Raw genomic sequence first — 19,688 nt, 5'->3', positions numbered from 1 at the left:
GAGATAATAACCCTGTATATACTTTTTCGTTCTAGAGCTTCCATTTAGTTCTCTTCTATTGGTGTCTGTTTCTTCTTTTTTTTTTTTTTTTTCACTTTTAAAAATCACTTTTATTTATGTATCCACGTAGAATAATACTTTTCCTAAATGCTCTCAAAAATGCTACAAATCAAAATGAAGGCCTTGCATTACAGCTGCTGGACAGAAAGGTCAACACTGTTGAAGTGTGAAAACAGTTTCTTTGTTCTTTAGCATCAGTGCACAGGGTATGGCTCCAAGTGGTATGCAGTTTAGGACAGAAAGATACAGTGGCTTGTGAAATACCTCCTCTGTTCATCATTTGCACAAATCAAAGGAATTTTTACTGTCCTTGGTATCTTCATTGGGTCTCTCTCCCAAAGACATGATGTTATACATATATGCCTTCAGGATTAAAACCAGATGAAATAGGATTTTGTAGAATACGAAGATTACTGGGGAGGTGCCGTGATGAACCTGGCTGCTTCAGGGACCCAGACTGGAATGGTGCCTCCCTTTCTATGTTTGCATGGGAGGCCTCTACTTCAATGGGCTCTGCTGGCAAGACGGTGACTTTTGTCCCTGTCTGCTGGATAAACTGCTGGAGGTTGACTTGCCGCAGCTCCTTCGTCAACTGCTCCAGTTCTTGTTCTTTGTCCTGTAACCGTTTGGTGGCTTGTCCAGGGGAACCTTTCCACAGCCTACAAGTCAATGAAGAAGTTAAAGGAAATATTGGGAAAGTCAGAGGGGAGATTGACATTCAAGGCCAGCAGAGCCTGAGGTTGGAAAATGGTATTAAAGCTGTGGTGTCTGTTTCTTTGCTGAGATTCTCTATATCTTAAGTTATTAAGATCATCATTTCCTTTGCTACCTTGAACATATTTTTAATAGCTGCTTTTTTTATCCAAAATGTGGGGTATCTTAGGGTTAATTTGTGTTGCCACTTTTTTCCCTTGACTGTAGGTCACATTTTCCTGTGTAACATTTTCCATCTGTTGTTATGTGCGGCTGTCAAATTGGAACCAACTCACAGCTGACCCTCCAGCAGGTTTTCAGAAGTTGTTAATTGCACAAGAGGAGGCTGCCCATCTTTCTCCTGCGGAGCAGCTGGTGGATTGAAACTGCTTGCGTTTGGGTCAGCAGTGCAATCTCTTGCCATTAGGCTACCAGAGCTGCTTTCCCACCCCCCATCTAGTACCTAAAAAAATAGGAGCTCTTGTGCCCAATGGCAAAAAGTGGCTCTGCAATCCCGAAGGCACTCATTTCGAATCCACCAGCTGCTCTGCAGGAGAAGAAGGGGCATTCTCTTCTCGTTTGATTAGCTGCCTCTGAAAACCTGCTAGAGGGTCAGCTATGGGTCCATTCCATCTCAACAGTACACAACAACTTAAATAATGGTAGTTTGATTATTGGCTTATCATTTGCACTTCTTTAGGCTTGGTTTTGCACTTTTGTAGAGTTGGAAAGTCTAAGGTTTATTTGAAAGCTGCTTTCTCAGTGGGACTCAACCTCAGTATTAGTCTTCAATTAATACATTAAAAAACTACCAGAAACGTAATGACTTAAATGTCATATATTATCTCACAGTTTCTCAGGTTAGACGTCCTAGTTCTGCTCAGAGTCTCCCAAGATTGATGTAAAGGTCCTAACCAGGACGAATACCTCACCTGTTACTCTGGGTCCTCTTCTAAGCTTGTTCAGGTTGTTAGTAGAATTCACTTCCTTTCAGTTGCAGAATTGAGGTCTCTATTTTCTTCCGGCTCTCCTCTCTCAGAGGTTTCCTTCAGGCCCTTGTCACATGGCCTTCTCACAGTATGGCTTCCTGCTTGGAAAGCCAGCAGGACAATCTCTTTAGTCTTAGATGATGTCATAACAACCTCATGACACTCATAGGTACCACTCACACTAAGTCGCTGTTAGGTGCCATCCCACTCATAGCAACCCTACATATGACAGAACCTGTATGACTGCCCCATGTTGCGCCACCCTCTGCCGTGCTGAAGCCAGAGCTGCAGCCACTGTGTCAGTCTGTCTTACCGAGGATCTTCTCCTTTTTCACAGACTCTCTCCTTTACCAAACTTGACGTCTTTCTCCAAGAAATAATTCTATCCCCCAATAACATGCCCCAAACATATGAGACAAAGTCGCCCCATCCTTTCTTCTAAAACACATTCTAGCTGCACTTCATCCAGGGCAGATGTTTACCTTTTTGGCACCATATGAACTTGATTGTTGCTGGGATGAGATGATATGTCATTGTTTATGATTTTCATCTTTCTGGAGAAGAATATTGAACATATCATGCATGGACTGCTAGGAGAAAAAACAAGTTCAGCCTAGAGAGGGTGAAACCAAGTTGTTCCTTAGAGGCTAGGATTTTGAAGCCCTGCCTGACATACGTTGGGCATATTGCCAGGAGAGACCAGTCCTTGGAGAAGGACATTATGCTTGGGAGAGTGAAAGGACAGAACAGGAGAGGAAGACCCTTAATGAGATGCACTGACTCAGTGACTGAAGTAGTGGAGGTGCACTATATTTCAAAGGCATCAATTCTTCTTTGGCCTTCTTTATTTATTGTCCAACTTTCACAATTTCAGAGGCAATAGAAAATACCTTGTTTTGAGTCAAGCAAATCTTATCCTCAAAGTACCATTCTTGCTTTTTACACTTGAAAGAAATTCTTTGCAGCACTTTTGCCAAATGCAATACATCTTTTGATTTCTTCACTGCTTCTTGTCCTGTGCATGCGTAGGTATAAATTGTGGATCTAAGTAAAATTAAATCCTTGATAACTTCAGCCTTTTCTCTGTTGATCATGATGTTTCTTACTGGTTCAGTAATGAGACTTTTTCTCTATGTTGACATGTAATCCATACTGAGAGCTGTAGTCTTTGAGTATGGAAGGTGCTTCAAGTCTTTTTTCTGCAAGCTACAGTGTGTTATCTGCATACCACAAGAGTTGTTAATTACCTAATTAACACATTCCTTTCTCCTACCAACGTAGTGTATGTTCTCTTTATATATAGTCCATCTTCTTGGAGTATTTGGTCAGCATGCAGATTAGATTAGTATGGTGAAAGGATGTGACCTTCATGCACACGTTTTGTGATCTTCAGTTTTGCCCCTTGTTTCGTTTAAATGACTGCTTCTTGGTCTTTGTACAGATTCTGCATGAGTATAATTAGAAATGTTTCAGAATTTGATTCTCCAGTCTTACTGATTGATAATTTGTTAAGATCCATGCATTTGAATGCTTTTTCATTTTAAAAAAAAACACAAGTAAACATTTTTCTGCTATTCTCTGCTTTCAGCCAAGATCCAATATCCCCCTTTGATATCATCTTCTTCTGAATCCAGCTTCAATTATGACAGTTCCCTGTGGATGTACTACTGTAGCCATTTTCAAATTATCATCAGCAAGAGATAATTTACTTCATATTGTTAATGATATTGTTTGATCATTTATGGAACACCATCTTTCTCTGCAATGGGCACAACTAGGATCTCTCAATTAGTTGCGCTGGTCACTCTGTGTCAAATTTCTTGGCAATTAACATGTCTAGCACTGCATCAGTTTGTTGAAAGATCTTAATTGATACTTTATTCCTGGATCCTGATTTTTTTCCAGTGCCTTCAGTGTAACTTAAGCTGCTTCTTCCAGTATCATTGGTTATTAATCAAATGCTACCTCCTATAAAGGTCAGGTGTCAAACAGAGAACGTGTGACTTGGCCTTTTCTTTTTTTGATGTTTCCTATGTCATTCAATATTTTGCACAAATAATACTTCAATATTGCAAATTAAGGCCGAATGTGTTCTTCAATTCTTTTAGCTTGAGAAATTCCAAGTGTGTTCTTCTTTTTTGGTTTTTTAACTACAGGTCTTTGCCTATTTCATTAGTACCCTGCTTGACTTTCTCAACTGAATTTCTTTGTAATGTTTTATTCTGCTCTTTTCTTAATTATAAATCATTAGGTGTCATCTTGGAATTCTGCCTATCACTACCTACCATCTCTGTCTCCATGGTGGATCTTATTAGATACTCGTTTCAAACTTTATTAGGATGAGTTTCAGAATATGTTGGATTAGAAATATGAAAGACTGGAGAAAGATTTATTTTAAGGAATTGGCTCATGCAATGATGAGGACCAGTCAAAAGCAAGATCCATAAGTCAGATTGTTGTTATATACCGTCAGGTCGGAACAATCTCATAACTGAGCCTTCAGTGGGTTTCCAGAGGCTATAAATCGTACTGGAAGAGACTGCCCACCCAACTTTCTCCCAGAGAACAGCTAGTGAATTTGAACTATGTGCCTTTGGTTTGGCAACACAACACCTTACCACTAAGCCACCAGAACTTCTTTTAAGTCCTATAGAAGGCTCAAAATCACCCACAAACATAAGCCTGAAATCTGTGAGATAAGCAGGCTAGAAATGTCAGTAAGGTATCTATGTCACAGTCTTTTTTTTTCAAATTTATTATTCATTTCAATGAAAATTTACAGAGGCTTTGGATTTCCAATCATTCATTGTTGCATTTTTCTCCCCTCCCAACCCTTCCCCCTAGTACACTACCCTCTTGGAAAAGTAAAAGAAAAATTCTTTCCTTGTTTTACAAACCCTCCCCCAGGTCCACTCCACTATACAGCCTTCGCTCTGGACTCCTGTCATGACAAAAATCCCTAATCACATATCCCTTTTAAACCGTTTTCTATTGGATTATTTACCTTTATCTGGTTGTGGTGCTCAAGTATTTTATAAATTCTGGATATAAGTCCCTTATCTGATATGTCATTACCAAATACTTTTTACCAGTCTGTGGCTTCCCTTTTTACCCTGTTGGAGAAGGTTTTGGATGTGCATAGGGATTTGATTCTTAGAAGATCCCATTCATCTATTTATCTTCTCCTGGTTGTAGGTATGTCACAGTTTTGAGACAGTATCTTGGAAAGTATGATTTTTGCTTAAGGCCTTTACCTGAATGGATGAGGTCTATTCCCATTACAGAGGATAATCTACCTTACTTAATTAAAGACAACCAGTTATACATGGACAAGGAAGCAGTCATCAGAACAAACCAAGGAAGTACTGCATTGTTGTTGTTGTTGTTATGTGCCGTCGTTGCTTGCGACTCATAGCGACCCTATGTACAATAGCCCTAAACTCTGCTCTGTCCTGTGCCAATCGTACTGTCTCTGACACTCCCATCCCGATTACCCTAGTCACTGAATCAATCCACCTCATAGAGGGTCTTCCCCTCCTGTGCTGTCCCTCCACCCTCCCAAGCATGATGTCCTTCTCCAAGGACTGGTCTCTCCTTACAACATGTCCAAAGTATGTTAGCCGGAGTCTCAGAATCCTTGCCTCCAAGGAACCACCCAGTTTAACCCTCTCCAGGATGAATCTGTTTGTTTTCCTAGCAGTCCATGGTACATTCAATATTCTCCTCTAGCACCACAGCTCAAAGGCATCAATTCTCCTTCTATCCTCCTTGGTCACTGTCCAACTCTCTGATGCATAACAAGTGATTGTGAAGACCATGGCCTATATCAAATGCACCTTAGTCTCCAGAGAGACACCATTGCTCTTCAGTAGTTTGGAGAGGTCCCTAACAGCAGACTTTCCCATGGCAATACACCTTTTAACTTCCTGGCTACTGGTGCCAAGAGTGTTGACTGTGGAGCCAAGCAAACTAAAGCTGTGAACAGTCTCAATCTCTTCACCATCCATCCTGATGCTGCCAATTGGCTCAGTGGTGAAAACTGCATAGTTAAATCCTATCTCCATACATTTTCTGCTATATTCAGAACAGATTATTCAGGAGTCTGGACTTTATGAGGAGGAAGGTAGCTTCAGGATTGGAGGAAGACTCATTAACAACCTGTGTTTATGCAGATGACACAATCTTGCTTGCTGAAACTGAGGAAGACCTGAAGCATTTGCTGTAGAAGGTCGAGGTCTGCAGTCTTTCAATATGGACTGAAACTCAACATCAAGAAAATGAAGATTCTCACCACTGGGAAAATTGGTAGCACCATGATAGATAGTTTGAGATGGTTAATAATTTCAGCTGGTTGGTTCCACAATCAACACTTTGGCACCATCAGTCAGGAAATCAAAAGACAAATTGCGTTAGGAAAATCTGCTGTCAGGGATCTCTCCTGCGTATTGAAGAGTAACAGTGTTAATCTAGAGACTAAAGTGTATCTGATCCAGGCCATGGTCTTTGCAATTGCTTAGTATGCATCAGAGAGCTTAACAGTGACTAAGGATGGCAGAAAAAGAATTGATGCCTTTGAGTATGTTGAATAAACCTTAGACTGCTAAGAGAACAGATAGGTCAGTCTTGGAGAGTTTGAAACCAAGTTGCTCCTTGGAGGCAAGAAATTTGAGTCTCCATCTCACATACTTTGGTCATGTTTCCAGAAATGACCAGTCCTTGGAGAAGGGCATCATGCTTGGTAGGGTGGAGGGACAGTGCAAGAGAAAAGACTCAGATGAACTGACATAGTAACTTGGTAATGGGGGTAGGTGTACTGGAGCCAGTGAGATTGGCTGACGATAAGGCAGGGTTGAGAGTGGTTGTGTACAGGGTCCCTATGAGTTGCAAGCAACTTGACAGTATGTAACGATAATAATTATAGATGGTAATCATGTCTAAGTACCTTTATTGCCTTATCTAGACTAGTATTTGATTGAACAATTGGAGACCAACGCCTAGCCAAGTTACACATGAAATTAACTACCACACACCTCATTTCATGCTTATTTATGGCAAGAGAACAAGTCTAGAAGCTGGTACTTCATTATTCCTGGGAGTAGCAATTTGACTTTAAATAGTAAATGTTTCGATTTCTCCCAAACAGTTTTATAAGTCAAGTGAAAGTTTCATTGCCTTTTTTTGTAACATTATTTAAGTTTTACATATTTCTTTTTGTCAATTTATATTAAAAAACTATATAGAACTACATAAGAATTATAACTGAAATACTAATTGAAAGTGTTTGATAATACTAATATATATTTTAAATACTGATGAGTATAATAATCTGTTTTAAAAGAAAACTTTTCTCAAATAAAGATCTGTGCTTTTTTATAGAAAGCTCAGAAAAAGAGAAAGAAACCGCATGGCAAAGGGAAGAAATCAAGAAGTAAAGATATAGACTCAGGTACTGTATAGCATTTTCTACTATGTAACTGACTTGGTAATTCCTTTTTTAAAAAAATGAACTTAATTTGTTTATGTACTAAGTTGTAAGTACATAAGATTGCTAGTTTTTAAAATTAGTATGTAATTTTCGTGCATAGTAACTAGGGCAATGGGGGTAGGTGTGTCCGAGTCAGTGAGACTGGCTCAGGACAGGGCAGGCTTCAGAGCTATGGTATGTCACTACATGTCACTGTGAGTCACACGTGACTCAACAGCATATAACAACAACAGTAATTTTGTTTTAACTGGTCTTTTTCCAGTGTTTAAAATTAAAATGTTCAACATACAATGAAGGTGGCTTAGAGTGGAAAATATAGTATACTTACCACTTAGATTTTACTATAGACATTTTATGCCATTTGCTTTATCATCTTTAGAATAGTCTGTCAAGCATGATGCCTCTCTGGCAGTTCAAATCCCTCAGTTGTTATAAGAAAGAAAGAAAGACAGACCATCTCCTATGATGTGATTTAAAGCCTCTGAAAATCTGATGATGGAGCAGTTATGAATCAATTCTGACTGGAAGGCAATGAAAGATAGATACTCATCCATTATCCATTTCAATTTTTTGGGAACATTTTAAAATAAATATCAGACCTAAGTATTATTCTTCTGAAATGCTTCAGCATGCACATCACTAACCAGGCTTTCATGTTTACAGTATTTACATATTATATGTGAACATATTATATGTGAACACGTACAATGAAGTGCCTCCAGCTTTTAGATGTATTTTTGCTGAGTGTTGGAAAATGCAGAAACCTGTGTAATTCAAACTCTTTATCAATATATAGGGAACTCTAGTGGCCTAGTGGTAAGAAGGTTGCATTGCTAACCTGGGGGAACTCTGGTCAAATCCACCTGTTGCACGGAGGAAAAAAGATGAGCAATCTGCCCTTGTGAGATTACTTACCTCTGAGAACCTGATGAAAGATCAGCTATGAATTAGTTACAACTCGATGGTACATAATACACAACAGCCAATATATAAACCTTTACAAACATCCAGAAATTTCCTCCTGCCTCTTCTGAGAAAGAGAGGGAGACCATCGATGAACTGGATCGATATAGTGACTGGAGTAATGAGGATAAATGTTTTAGAGAAAGTAAAGTTGGCACAGGATAGAGGTTTCAGGGCTGTTGCATATAGGGTTGCTATGAGTCACAAGTGACTCGACAGCACATAACAACAACTACTGCTGAGTTAATTCACAATACTTAGAGGTGCTATAGGCAAAATCTTGAATGACCTAGTCAGCAGCAAAAGAAGATGGAGGAAATATACAGACTCTGTACCAAAAAGAATTGGCTGACACAGAAATATTTTAGGAAGTACTATATGATCAAGAGCCAGTGGTAAAGAAGGAAGTTCAAGGTACACTGAAGGCAGTGGCAAAAAATAAGGACCCAGGAATTGATGGGATACCAAATGACAAGGTCAGCCCTGGACATGCTCACCAGACTATGCTAGATAATTTGGAACACAGCTAACTGACTAGAAGAGATCCATATTTCTTCCTGTTCCCAAGAAAGGGGATCCAACAGAATGTGGAAACTATTGAACAATATTAATATCACATGCAAGCAAAATACTGCTGAAGATCATTTTAAAAATGGCTAGAATAGTACATAGAGAACTGCCAAAAGTTTAAGGTGGATTTAGAAGAGGCTGTAGCATCTGCAGATGCTTGCTGAAAGTGAAGAAGACCAGACACATGTCTGTTTATACTTTTTTGACTGTGCAAAGGTATTTAACTGTGTGGACCATAACAAATTCTGGCTAACATTGAGAAGAATGGGAATTTCCAGAAAACTTAATTGTTCTTGCATTAAACCTATACGAAGACCAAGAAGATGTTGTGTGAACAGAGCAAGGGAACATTAAACTTTTTAAAATTAAGAAAAGTGTGCATCACGATTGTATCTTCTTACTGTATCTATTCGATCTGTATGCTGAGCAAATTATTTGCGAAGTTGGACTCTATGATGAAGAATATGGCATTAGGACTGGAGAAGACTCATTGATGATCTTCGGTGTGCAGGTGGCGCTGCTTTGCTTGCTGAAAATGAGGATTTGAAATGCTGCAGAGGGTCAAACACTGCAGCCTTCACCTAGAAAACAAAAATTCTCACCACTGAGCCAATTGGAAACATTTTAACAGATGGAGAAAAAGACTGAAACAATCAAAGATTTCATCTTTGTTGGATCCACAATCAATCCTCTTGGCACCTGCAGTCAAGAGGTTAGGAGACGTATTGCACTTGGAAAGTCTGTAGTCAAGCACCTCTCCAAATTGCTGAGAAGCACTGATAATAGTTTGCGGACTAATGTGTGTTGATTCAGGTGATGGTTTTTACAATCACTTGCTTTGCATCCGAGAACTGGGCAATGAGTAATGATGACAGAAGAATCATTGGTGCCTTTGAACTATGGTATTGAAGAATACTGAATATACCATGAACTGCCAAAATAACTTACAGATATGCCTTGGAAAAGGTGCAGCCAGAATGCTCTTTGGAGGCAAGAATGGTGAAGCTTCTTTTCATATGCTTTGGTCATGTTGCTAGGAAAGGCTATTCCTGGGAAGAGGGCATCATCCTTGGAAAGGGGAGGGGACAGCAGAAGAGAGGCAGACCCTCAACCAGGTGGATTGACAGTGACTACAGCAATGGGCTCAAGTGTGTCTGAGTTGTGAGGATGGCACAGGATTGGGCAGGGTTCAGATCTGTTCATAGGGTTGCTAAGCGACATACTCAGCTTGAGGGCATCTAACAACAACTACTCTTATTGATTGCTGTTGAGTCAGAACTGACTCATCTCACCCACCAGTGGGTTTTCTAGGCTAAAATTGAATATACATTCTCTGTTGAAGCAGCGTAGCCTTGAACTGCCTCCCGTTGGGTTGCAGAGTGATTTAATGATCGACTGCTAACACAGAGGTCATTGATTTGAACATACCAGCTGCTTCACAGGAGAAAGATGTGGCAATCAGCTTCTGTAAAGATTCACTCACTCACTCGCTGTGGATGCAAATCCAACTCATAGCTGACCCTCCATTTGGAAGCTGTACCCATGTGGGAGGAGACTGCCCATCTTTCTCCCTGGGATCAGCTGTAGGATTCGAGCCTCCCCACTTTTGGGTTAAGAGTGCAACTCTTTTACAGGCTGTGCCACCATAACTCACTCCCTAAAAAAGTGTAAACTACATTGTTATCCTGTTGGCATAATCTTAACCAAAGGTAATTTGGGAATTAATTAGAAATTTATAATAGCACCTCCAAATGTATAATAATTCACTGTTTAGGGAAATTGACAGATACTTTCTTGCTCAAGAACAATAAAATAAAACTGTCTGGCATGGGTTCCTTTTGTTTTTTTACCATTGAAGATGCTGAGACTCATGGCTGAAAGATTTACCTTAGAGCCTATGACTAGATAAAGCTCAAATCAGAACCCAAGTCTTCAGACTCGTAGGCCAGTATATTTCTATGTACTACAACTATTAATGCATCCAGTGATCTTGATGTCTTCTAGAAGTGACCTGTCAGAGAAAATTCAGTAAAGAGCTCAATCAGCAGTAGCATTGGATAGCAGAAGACTAGTAACAGAATGGCAGCAGTGTTTTGAATTGTTTCAACAAGGACAGTAAGAGAGCTGAGGCAATAGGAATTAGAGTGACAGAAGATGGGAGCTTGTGAGACTGTGTCTAGTTATGGGAAGAAAGTGGTTCATACACTCACTCACACCATACTTCAGATAGGCTATCTTTAACAATTTGGTGGGACTGTTTCTGTTTTAGACTTTCAGAACACTGGACTAGAGCCAAATTATGAATAATCTGTGAAGGGATTTATTTTAATGTTTCAGATAGTGATACTTCCGACAGTGCATTTACTTGGAACCAAGAAAAAAAGGAAATGAGTGACATCACAGAGCTGGATATTGTTTTGTCTGCATTTGAGAAAACTTTCTTAAAGTATAAGTAAGTCATCTGGTTATATATATTCTTAATAAATTTTCCTTAAAGAATGATTTTTTGCTCATCACAGTTTTGATACGTAATATTTTTATTGTCATTCAGTTTCAGGTCTTTTTCTATCTCTTTGTAATATTTTTATCTTGAGTTGTTTAGCAGTATATTTTTAAATATCCAAATACACATTTTTATGGGGTTTTAAAATTATCTTTTAAATATAGTCTTAACATTCTATCTTAAATTTGTAAAAGATACAATCAAATCATTTTCTGATATTACCTATTTATTTGAATTTTGAGATTTCTTTATATCCTAGCATATGGTCTCTGTGGAATCTATAATTATTGAGTATTTGTAACGAGTAATCAGTTATTCCTGGTACTTCTATCAATTTTATATATTTACACACACACACACACACACACACACACACACACACACACACGTATTTAAGGACTATTTTATTAGAAATATCATGAGTAAATTTCTATTTTGGATAGAACTGTTTATAATTATATAGTGACTGTCCCTCTACATTCTTAGTACATTTTTTTGTCCTAAAATCTGTTTTATCTGACAGCATCATCTTTCATTTAGTAATTTTACTTTCTTTACTTCTATCCTTTGTCTTTGTATGCCTTTTAACCTTAGTTTTTTGTTTTTTTTTTTTTTTTTTTTTTTTTTTTAACCTTAGTTTTTAGAAATGATTTTGGATCCAGTTTGTCAAACTTCATATTTGAGATGTTGAATTGAGTCTATTTACATTTACTGTAATTAACTATACATTTGGAAAAATATATACCACTCTATGTTGTTGTTGTTAAGTGCTGTCAATTCGCAGGTGACTCATAGCGACCCTATGAAGGAGAGTCCTCGACGCTTGGGTGCCTTTCATCCTCTCTCCAGGTTCATAGGATACCGCTATATACTGTTTCTAATTCTTTAGTGTTTCCCTCCTCCCAGTTTGATGTTTCTTCATCCTTTTAGTCTTAAAAAAGGAGCCCCGAGCTGGCTTAAACAGTTAAACAGCCGCTAACTGAAAGATTGGCAGTTTGAAGCCATGTCCCTCTCCTTAGGAGAACAGTGAGGCAGTCTTCTCCTGTTAAGAATTCACAGCCTCCTCAGAAACCTGATAGAGGGCTGCCAGGAGTTGGAGTTGACTCAGAGGGAGCAGGTTTCGTTTTCTTGGATTTGTTGGCTCTTTTGGTCATTATGAAAACTGAAGTCCTGATGACTAGAATTTCCATGTGGGTGATTGAAACCTTTCAGCCACTCCACAAGATAAAGGATAAGGAAATCTCCTCCCATTAAGAGCTACAGCCTCAAACCCAGTGGGGCAGTTCTGTGCCATCCTCGAGGGTCACCAGGTTGCAAATCGACTCAACAGTAGTGATTTTGTTTGGTTACTGAGTAATATCTCATAAAATTATAATGCAGTATGGCAGCCAGGATACTGGCATTGACATAGGCCACTGATCTTATTTAGATTTCCCCTTGTGTGTTTGTATGTGTGTCTGTACACATGTACTTCTCTCTCATTGCCCTCAAGTCAGAACTGACTCACAACTGACCTTCTGTTGGGTTTCCAAGACTGTGTGTCATAAAGGAAGAGACTGTCAATGCTGCTGATGTATTTGAACCTCCAGAAAGGTTAGCCTTTAGGTCAGCAGTGTCACTCCCTACAGACCTAATCCATAGATTCATGTATCTACCAGCAGAAGATACAGAAGCATCTCCACACCACAAAGATCTTATATCCTCTTTTGTTATAATATCCTGTCTTGTACAGTGTCTGTCTGTTGCACAGCCATTCCTCCCACTATTTCCCATCTTGTTCTTAACCCTGGACAACCAGCCACCACTGACCTGTTCTCTCTTACTATCATTTTACCATTTCAAGAAAGTTATATAAATGGAATAATGTTATACGTAACCCTTTGGAATTCCCTTCCCTGCCGCCTCCCAGCATCATTCCCTGGAGAGTCAGCCAGGTGGTTGGGTTTATTAGTTGTCTGTTCTTTCCTTGCCAAGTAGTATTCTATGGTATGGATGTACTTATTGCATGTTGTTGATCATTTACTCATTGACTACCTATCACTTAAGTGGGGAGATTTATTATTTTTAACTGTAAGGATGCCTTTGAAGCAATGTTGTCTTGTTATGCAAAAGCAGAGCTAGGGCATAGGAACTTCCTTGTATAATGTCTGTCTGTTGTACGTGCCCAGTGGGTCGACCATCCAGCTGTGAGTGAGCCAGACTTCAAAGAATTAGCACCCGCATACCAGATCTCCTCTCCTGATGACAGTAACTTGGAACCAGACCCTTTGGCTTAGTTTTAGTTTCTGAAGGACTGGAGAGTGACTTCTGGCTACTTACTCAATGGTTAGTTCAAACATGTAGCAAGAGAGGAGGAAGGTTATTGAAGTCTTGCTGGTCATTAGATCAGGCAGCAGGGAAAGATGGGTTGTTTCTAGGTATTTCAGCATAGACTGGTATCACTTGTTGATGTGGCCACTTTCGGAAAGTGAAGATGACCACAACGCTGATAGTTTGGGGAAAATATTTGCTATACTTTTTCTTTTGCAGAGACATGACATATTTCTAGTACTTTTTCATCATCAGAAAGAAATGTATTCAACATTGCCATCTTTTTTTATTTTAATGAAAGTTTACAGAGACTTGGGGTTTCCAATCATTCATTGTTTCACTTTTCTCCCTTCCCACCCCTCCCCCCAATTTATTCTTCCTGAAATATAACCATCTTAAATATTTTAAAAGTATAAAATATAAAAAGAATATAAAATCCTATGGCAATTTAAAAAAAAAGAAAGCAGCTGGCATGTAAAGAGAAAAAAATACTTAGAAGGGTTTGTGATAAATTGTATGTATTTATGTACTAAGCCAACAAAAGTACCTTTCAAAATGCTTTATTATGTTTAATTTGATCTCTTTCCATTTTTCCACAGACATAAAGTAGAATCTAGAATATGTAAGGAAGCTGTCAACAAATTCTGTTCTAATATTAAAGAAGAACTTTCCCAAATGGTAACATGTTTACATACATGTGTTGGTCTAAATTTGTTTTTTACAACTAATCTTGAGACAGCGGACTTCAAAGAAAAGCTTTGCTACTTGCAATATAGTCATGATCTCATTAGATTCACCTGTATCACATGTGCTATTTTTTTTAAACTACATATAATGTATGCTAAGATAATAAAAGCTATATATTTTTTCAATTCTGGAAAATGCAAGCAAATATTTATGGTTTTGTTTTTGTGTAGATTAAGGATGTCCAGCTTTTGAAAAATATGAAACAGAAGAATACTAAGGTAAATCACCTACATGATAAGAGACAAACAGTCCTATAACTAACCTACACAGGGGGCGTCTGGAGGTGTAGTTCACTGCAAGTTATGCCATTGGCTCCGAAGGTGGCACCTCTTTGGCAGTCTGAATCCATCAGTGACTCCAGTGGAGAAAGATGGGAATTCTCCTCCTTAGAGATTCACAGCCTCTGAAAACCCACTAGAGGGTCAGACATGAATTGGTTCTGACTTGATGCCAGTGAATTTGAGCTTTGAGTTAACATACATAAAGACTTAAGTCTGGATTTTGGCCTTCAATGTTTGTATGAGCTTGAGTTCTTTGTTTTCGACTGTGCTAAGTATAAACAATAACTGGACATTGGCCATTCCTACCATCTTCACTGTGCATTTCAGTGCCACTGTGCTTATGCTATACAGTCATTTCCTGTTTCCAAATTTTTCCATCATCTTTAACAAAGTTTAGTGTCTGCTAAGCATTGTGCCTTCCTCCCCACTGAGTAAGGGGTTTTTGTCTTTGTAGTCAAGTTTTCTTGTGCTTGATCTGGTTGGCTTTTTGAGGTGCTAATGCAAGCCACGAAATGGGGAAGCTACTCACTCACTCACTCATCTATGTTTTCTAAAGCAGCTCACATGTTAAAAAATTGTTTTTCAAGTCAAACACAGAAACCAAAGTCTTTTTAAAATACTGCCAAAAGTTAACCTAAAAGTAACTATCGAGCCCAAACTGACCACTTGTGTGGAAAAGCATTAAATAATAGGTATGTATTGCTTTTGTGGATGTCAAAAAGCAAAACCCCCTGGAAAACTATCCCAGGTGGAAGGACAGCCTAGGAGAAACCTTGAGGTAGTGGTCAGGAGACATTGCTAATCTTGGTGCTGTGACTTTAATGCTGTCCCACCCTGAAAATCAAAATCATACGCCTGTGAGAAACATGGGCCTAACTTTGCTCTTGTGTGTAACAAGGACCTGACTCTAAACTGGCATAGTCAGTTCATGGAGGAATGGATATTAGTTCTATGTTTATAATAGAAGTGGATCTGAGATGTATAGTCGTCCCCCACCTCCAGTGATTACAAGCCTTTGTTTCTTCAGTTTTAGGCTCTTACTGGTCATAACTGTATTGCAGAGTAGTAGAAACAATCTCAGTGACTAGCAAGAGCATATTAGGCAATCACTGAAATAATGGTCATATAGTAAAATATATTGGTATGCCATTTTGTACCATCTAGTTGGAACCAACCCATAGCCGATCCTCTGGCAGGTTTTCAGAGGCAATATAACAGGAAGAGATTGCCTGTCCTTCTCCCATGGAGCAGCTGATGGTTTCAAACTGTGTGCCTTTTGGGATTCCCACACAGCTTCTTGTCACTAGGCCACAGGGTTCCCTATATTGACATACTCTTTTCAAAAACCAGATTAGACCACAACATTCTCCTGCTTCACTATTTTCTCAGGAACACCTAGATAAAATATAAACTTCTGAGCTCACAGGGTCTATCTAATAAGACCTCTAAAGTAGTTGTGAAGTAGATACCCCCCTTTTCCTTTCTCTTTATAAAGTTCAACCAAGTCGGCTGTTGCCAAGTCGATTCTGACTTAGAATAATTCTCCATTGAGTTTCTGAGCATGTAAATCTTTATGGGAGCAGACTGCCTCATTTTACTATTATAGAGCAGCTTGTGAATTTGACACCGGCCTTGCATTTATTAGCCCTACACGTAATGCACCCCACCGCCAGGGCTCCTTTTTTCTCTTAATAACATGTCATAGTTGCATCCTATTTGTACATAGTAAGCTTTCCTCCTAGACCAAAGTTTCAAGCTAAGAATCAGGTCTGTCTTCTTCTCCCCTGAATTTCCAGTAGCTAGCATAGTATCTAGCATATAGCAGTTCTCAAATATTTATGATATTAATTTAACCAAGATATTATTGTATCACTTAGATAATTTCCGGTATTGAAAAGAAAAGACAACGCTTGATTGAAGTCCAGGGTGAACTACTTCGGTAAGATATTATCACAATTCTGTTTTGAGAAATTACCTAGAATATAATTATGATGTGCTATTTGGGGATAGCCCTGGTGCCCTAGTCTATAGGGTGTTGCACTGCTACCCCAAAGCCAGTGTTACTCTGGAGGTTTGAATCTATCAGTGGCTCTGTGGGAGAAAGATGGTCAACCTCTTCCTGTGCAATAAATTTACAAGTTCTGAAAACTTGCTGGAGGATCAATGGTGAGTTAGCTCTGACTTGACAGCAATGCATAAGTTTTGAGATATGGGGATAACAGAACGTGCTATTGCAGTGCATCAAAACTCCAGGGTATCTTTGAGCTTGGAAACTTACTGAATATAGGTTATGCTGCCTGGTTGCGAAACCTTTATCAAATGAGAATTCTGCACTCATCAAACAGCAGCTATCTTGGCCTGAGAGGAAACCTAAGTGTGTACTGTAATGTACAAACACTAAATCCAGACTGCCAGGGTGCACTTCCAACCACTGTTACTTGTGGCCCTACAACGCTAGGAAGCTAACCTCCTAGTGACTCAGTTTCCTTATTTGTAAAATAAAGTGCTTTTTGTGATTGGCACCTAACAAGTGCTATACAAGTGTTGACAGTTTTTTCTTTATATCACTGTTGAACCTGTTCCCCAGTGTTGGATCCAGAGAACACCCCAGGCTTTGCAAGCCATGGCTGTTCTGAGGGCCTCTGTAGGAAACTAGAACACACAGACTGTTGACCAATATGCATTTTTCAGTGCTTTCCAGTACCAAATATGCTTTTTTATTTAGGAGCTTTAAAATTTAAATTTAAAAATGGAAGCTGACATTATCAGAAAAGATAGTGAATGATAATTAAGTACTAAATTTGAAAGATGACAATGCTGCAGGAATTTATAAAAACGATACTGGGTATGTGGTCCACTGGTTTCCAGATCTACCTGATGGACTGGTGTAGCCCAGGATAAAGCTGTTATTGACTCAAGCCAGAATAAGAAAAAGAAAGGAAATTCAATAATGATGGCTGACACTTAGAGCTGTCAGACACAGTCCTAAATGTTTTCTCCTGTACTCTGTCATTAATCATCATCATCATCATCAGATTCCTGTGGAGGTAGGTGGTTCTTAAAGGTGAAAATTATATTTTGAAAACATATAGGGAAATGTGGTATGTCATGGTTTTTCTTTATGTGTGAAAAACTCAAGACACAGGAAAGTAAGGAACATGCCAAGGAAGTGGTAGAGCCAAGTCTGATGTCGGCAGTCAGAGTCATCATTGTTCCGGAATGTGGCTTTCTTCAGTATAAAGAACTGCTAAAGTATTTTTCATAAAAAATTTTTGGTGCTTTTTTGTTTGTTTGTTTTAATTTTTTTAACATATGATTTTTTTAAATTAATTTTGATGAAAGTTTACAGAGACTTTGGATTTCCATTCATTCATTGTTGCACTTTTCTCCCTTGCCCACCCCTACCTCCCAATTTGCTCTTCTCTTTGAAAAGTAACAGAAAAAAATTCTTTCATTGTTATACAGTCCCTCCCCCCTGAAGCCACTCCACTATGAAGCCTTCATTCAGGACTCCTGTCATGATAATATGTAATCATAAGCTTTTCTATTAGCCAATATTATCATGTGAGGTGGGGTTGGATGGATAGTAAATCAGTATCAGGTACTAGAGGATAGTTCTCTTTTATGTCTTTATTTGGCAAAATCAAAATTGAGAGTCTGCCAACTGCCCCACCCACCACAAGATCACGTTGTCTTTACTTTTGGTAAAGAAATTGGGCACTGAGACAAGCAGAGTGTCTTAAGAACACACATTCAGTGCAGTCAGTGGGATAGTCTGTCCACTGGCCTTGTTGGGCTTGGAGAGTGGATTTTGACCTTGAGTAAGAAGAAGGTGGTTTTATCTCCATCTTTACTCTCAAATTGTTGTACCTGCCTGTTCCTATCTGGGAGATCTGTGAGGACTAAAATGAAACCAAACATGTGGTTAACGAGTTCCCAAGACCTAAAACATTGACTTGATGAGATGAAAGGTATATAAGGCATGTGTGTCTTAATGCTGATTTATTGGGCACTGAATTTCAAAGTTGTGACTTTTAAAAAGAAATCTTGAGCCTTTCACACTTTTTATAATTTACTTGCACATGTCTATAATTCTAATTTCAGAGTCAAAGAGATTTTAAGTCATCTCGTCCACTTGTAGCTCTTTTTATATTTCATTATAATATTTTGTCTTCCTGTGCTGCCTTTTGAAATCTTCTGTTCAGCTCCTTACTTTCCTGATTTCTACCCTTTGCTTTGGCTTCTTGGTGCTCTAGTGCAATAATCAGTCTCTTCTGACATCCATCTTGGTCTTTTCTTCTTCCTCTGTCTTTGTAATGATCTGCATTCTTACTGGATGGTATTCTTGATATTCTTCCACAGCTCATGTAGTCTTTGCTTCATTATTAGTGTTCAAGGCCTCAAACCTGTTCCTGAGATAGTTTTTAAATTCAGGTGGGATAAACTCTAGGTCAAATTTTGGTTCCCGTGGACTTGATTTAATTTTCCTCAGATCCAGCTTGAACTTGCATATGAGTAGTTGGTGGTCTGTTCCACAAGCTGCACCTTGGCCTAGTTTTCACAGCTGATATTGAGCTTTGCCAGTGATTCTTTCCACAAATGCAATCAATCTGATTCCTATGCATTCCATTAGGTGAAATCTACTTGATTCCTACACATACCATCAGGTGAAATCTATGTATATAGACTGTATTTATATTTCTTATAAAAATTATTTACAAGTAAGTCCTTGATTGTACAAAATTCCATCATTCTATCTCCAGCTTTATTTCTGTCTCCAAGCCCATGCTTTCTAACTGCTGATCCTTCTTCTCTGTTCCCAACTTTTGCATTCCAGTCATCTGTTATTATTAATGCATGTTGACTGCATGTTCGATTGATTTCTTACTGGAAAAATTGGTAGAAATCTTCTATTTCCTCCTCTTTGGCGCTGGATGTTGGTGCATATATTTAAATGATAGTAGTGTTCCCTAGACTTCCTTGTATGTATATGGGTATTATCTTGTCATTCAAAACATTGTATTTCAAGACGGATCTAGAAATGACTTTTTTTTTTTGCTGGTGTGCCTAAATTTATTGACAATATT

At 38.7% G+C, this 19,688-nt stretch overlaps 1 protein-coding gene across 1 annotated transcript in view; it reads left to right on the top strand.

Moving 5' to 3' along the window:
- The window catches only part of CENPU (centromere protein U), a 69,847-nt gene that overhangs the window by 45,890 nt on the left and 4,269 nt on the right, over positions 1 to 19,688 (top strand). The window contains exons 8-12 of the mRNA XM_006882280.1: positions 555 to 810; positions 11,098 to 11,212; positions 14,173 to 14,251; positions 14,491 to 14,538; positions 16,479 to 16,540. Of these exons, the coding sequence (XP_006882342.1) occupies positions 555 to 810; positions 11,098 to 11,212; positions 14,173 to 14,251; positions 14,491 to 14,538; positions 16,479 to 16,540 (560 nt within the window). The remainder of the gene's footprint in view (positions 1 to 554; positions 811 to 11,097; positions 11,213 to 14,172; positions 14,252 to 14,490; positions 14,539 to 16,478; positions 16,541 to 19,688) is intronic.

Source organism: Elephantulus edwardii, unplaced genomic scaffold, assembly GCF_000299155.1.
Source record: "Elephantulus edwardii isolate Elephantulus edwardi_28Jun2011 unplaced genomic scaffold, EleEdw1.0 scaffold00018, whole genome shotgun sequence".
NCBI lineage: Eukaryota > Metazoa > Chordata > Mammalia > Macroscelidea > Macroscelididae > Elephantulus > Elephantulus edwardii.
The sequence above is the reverse complement of the archived record's forward strand: the minus strand, read 5'-3'. Positions and strand labels throughout refer to the sequence as shown.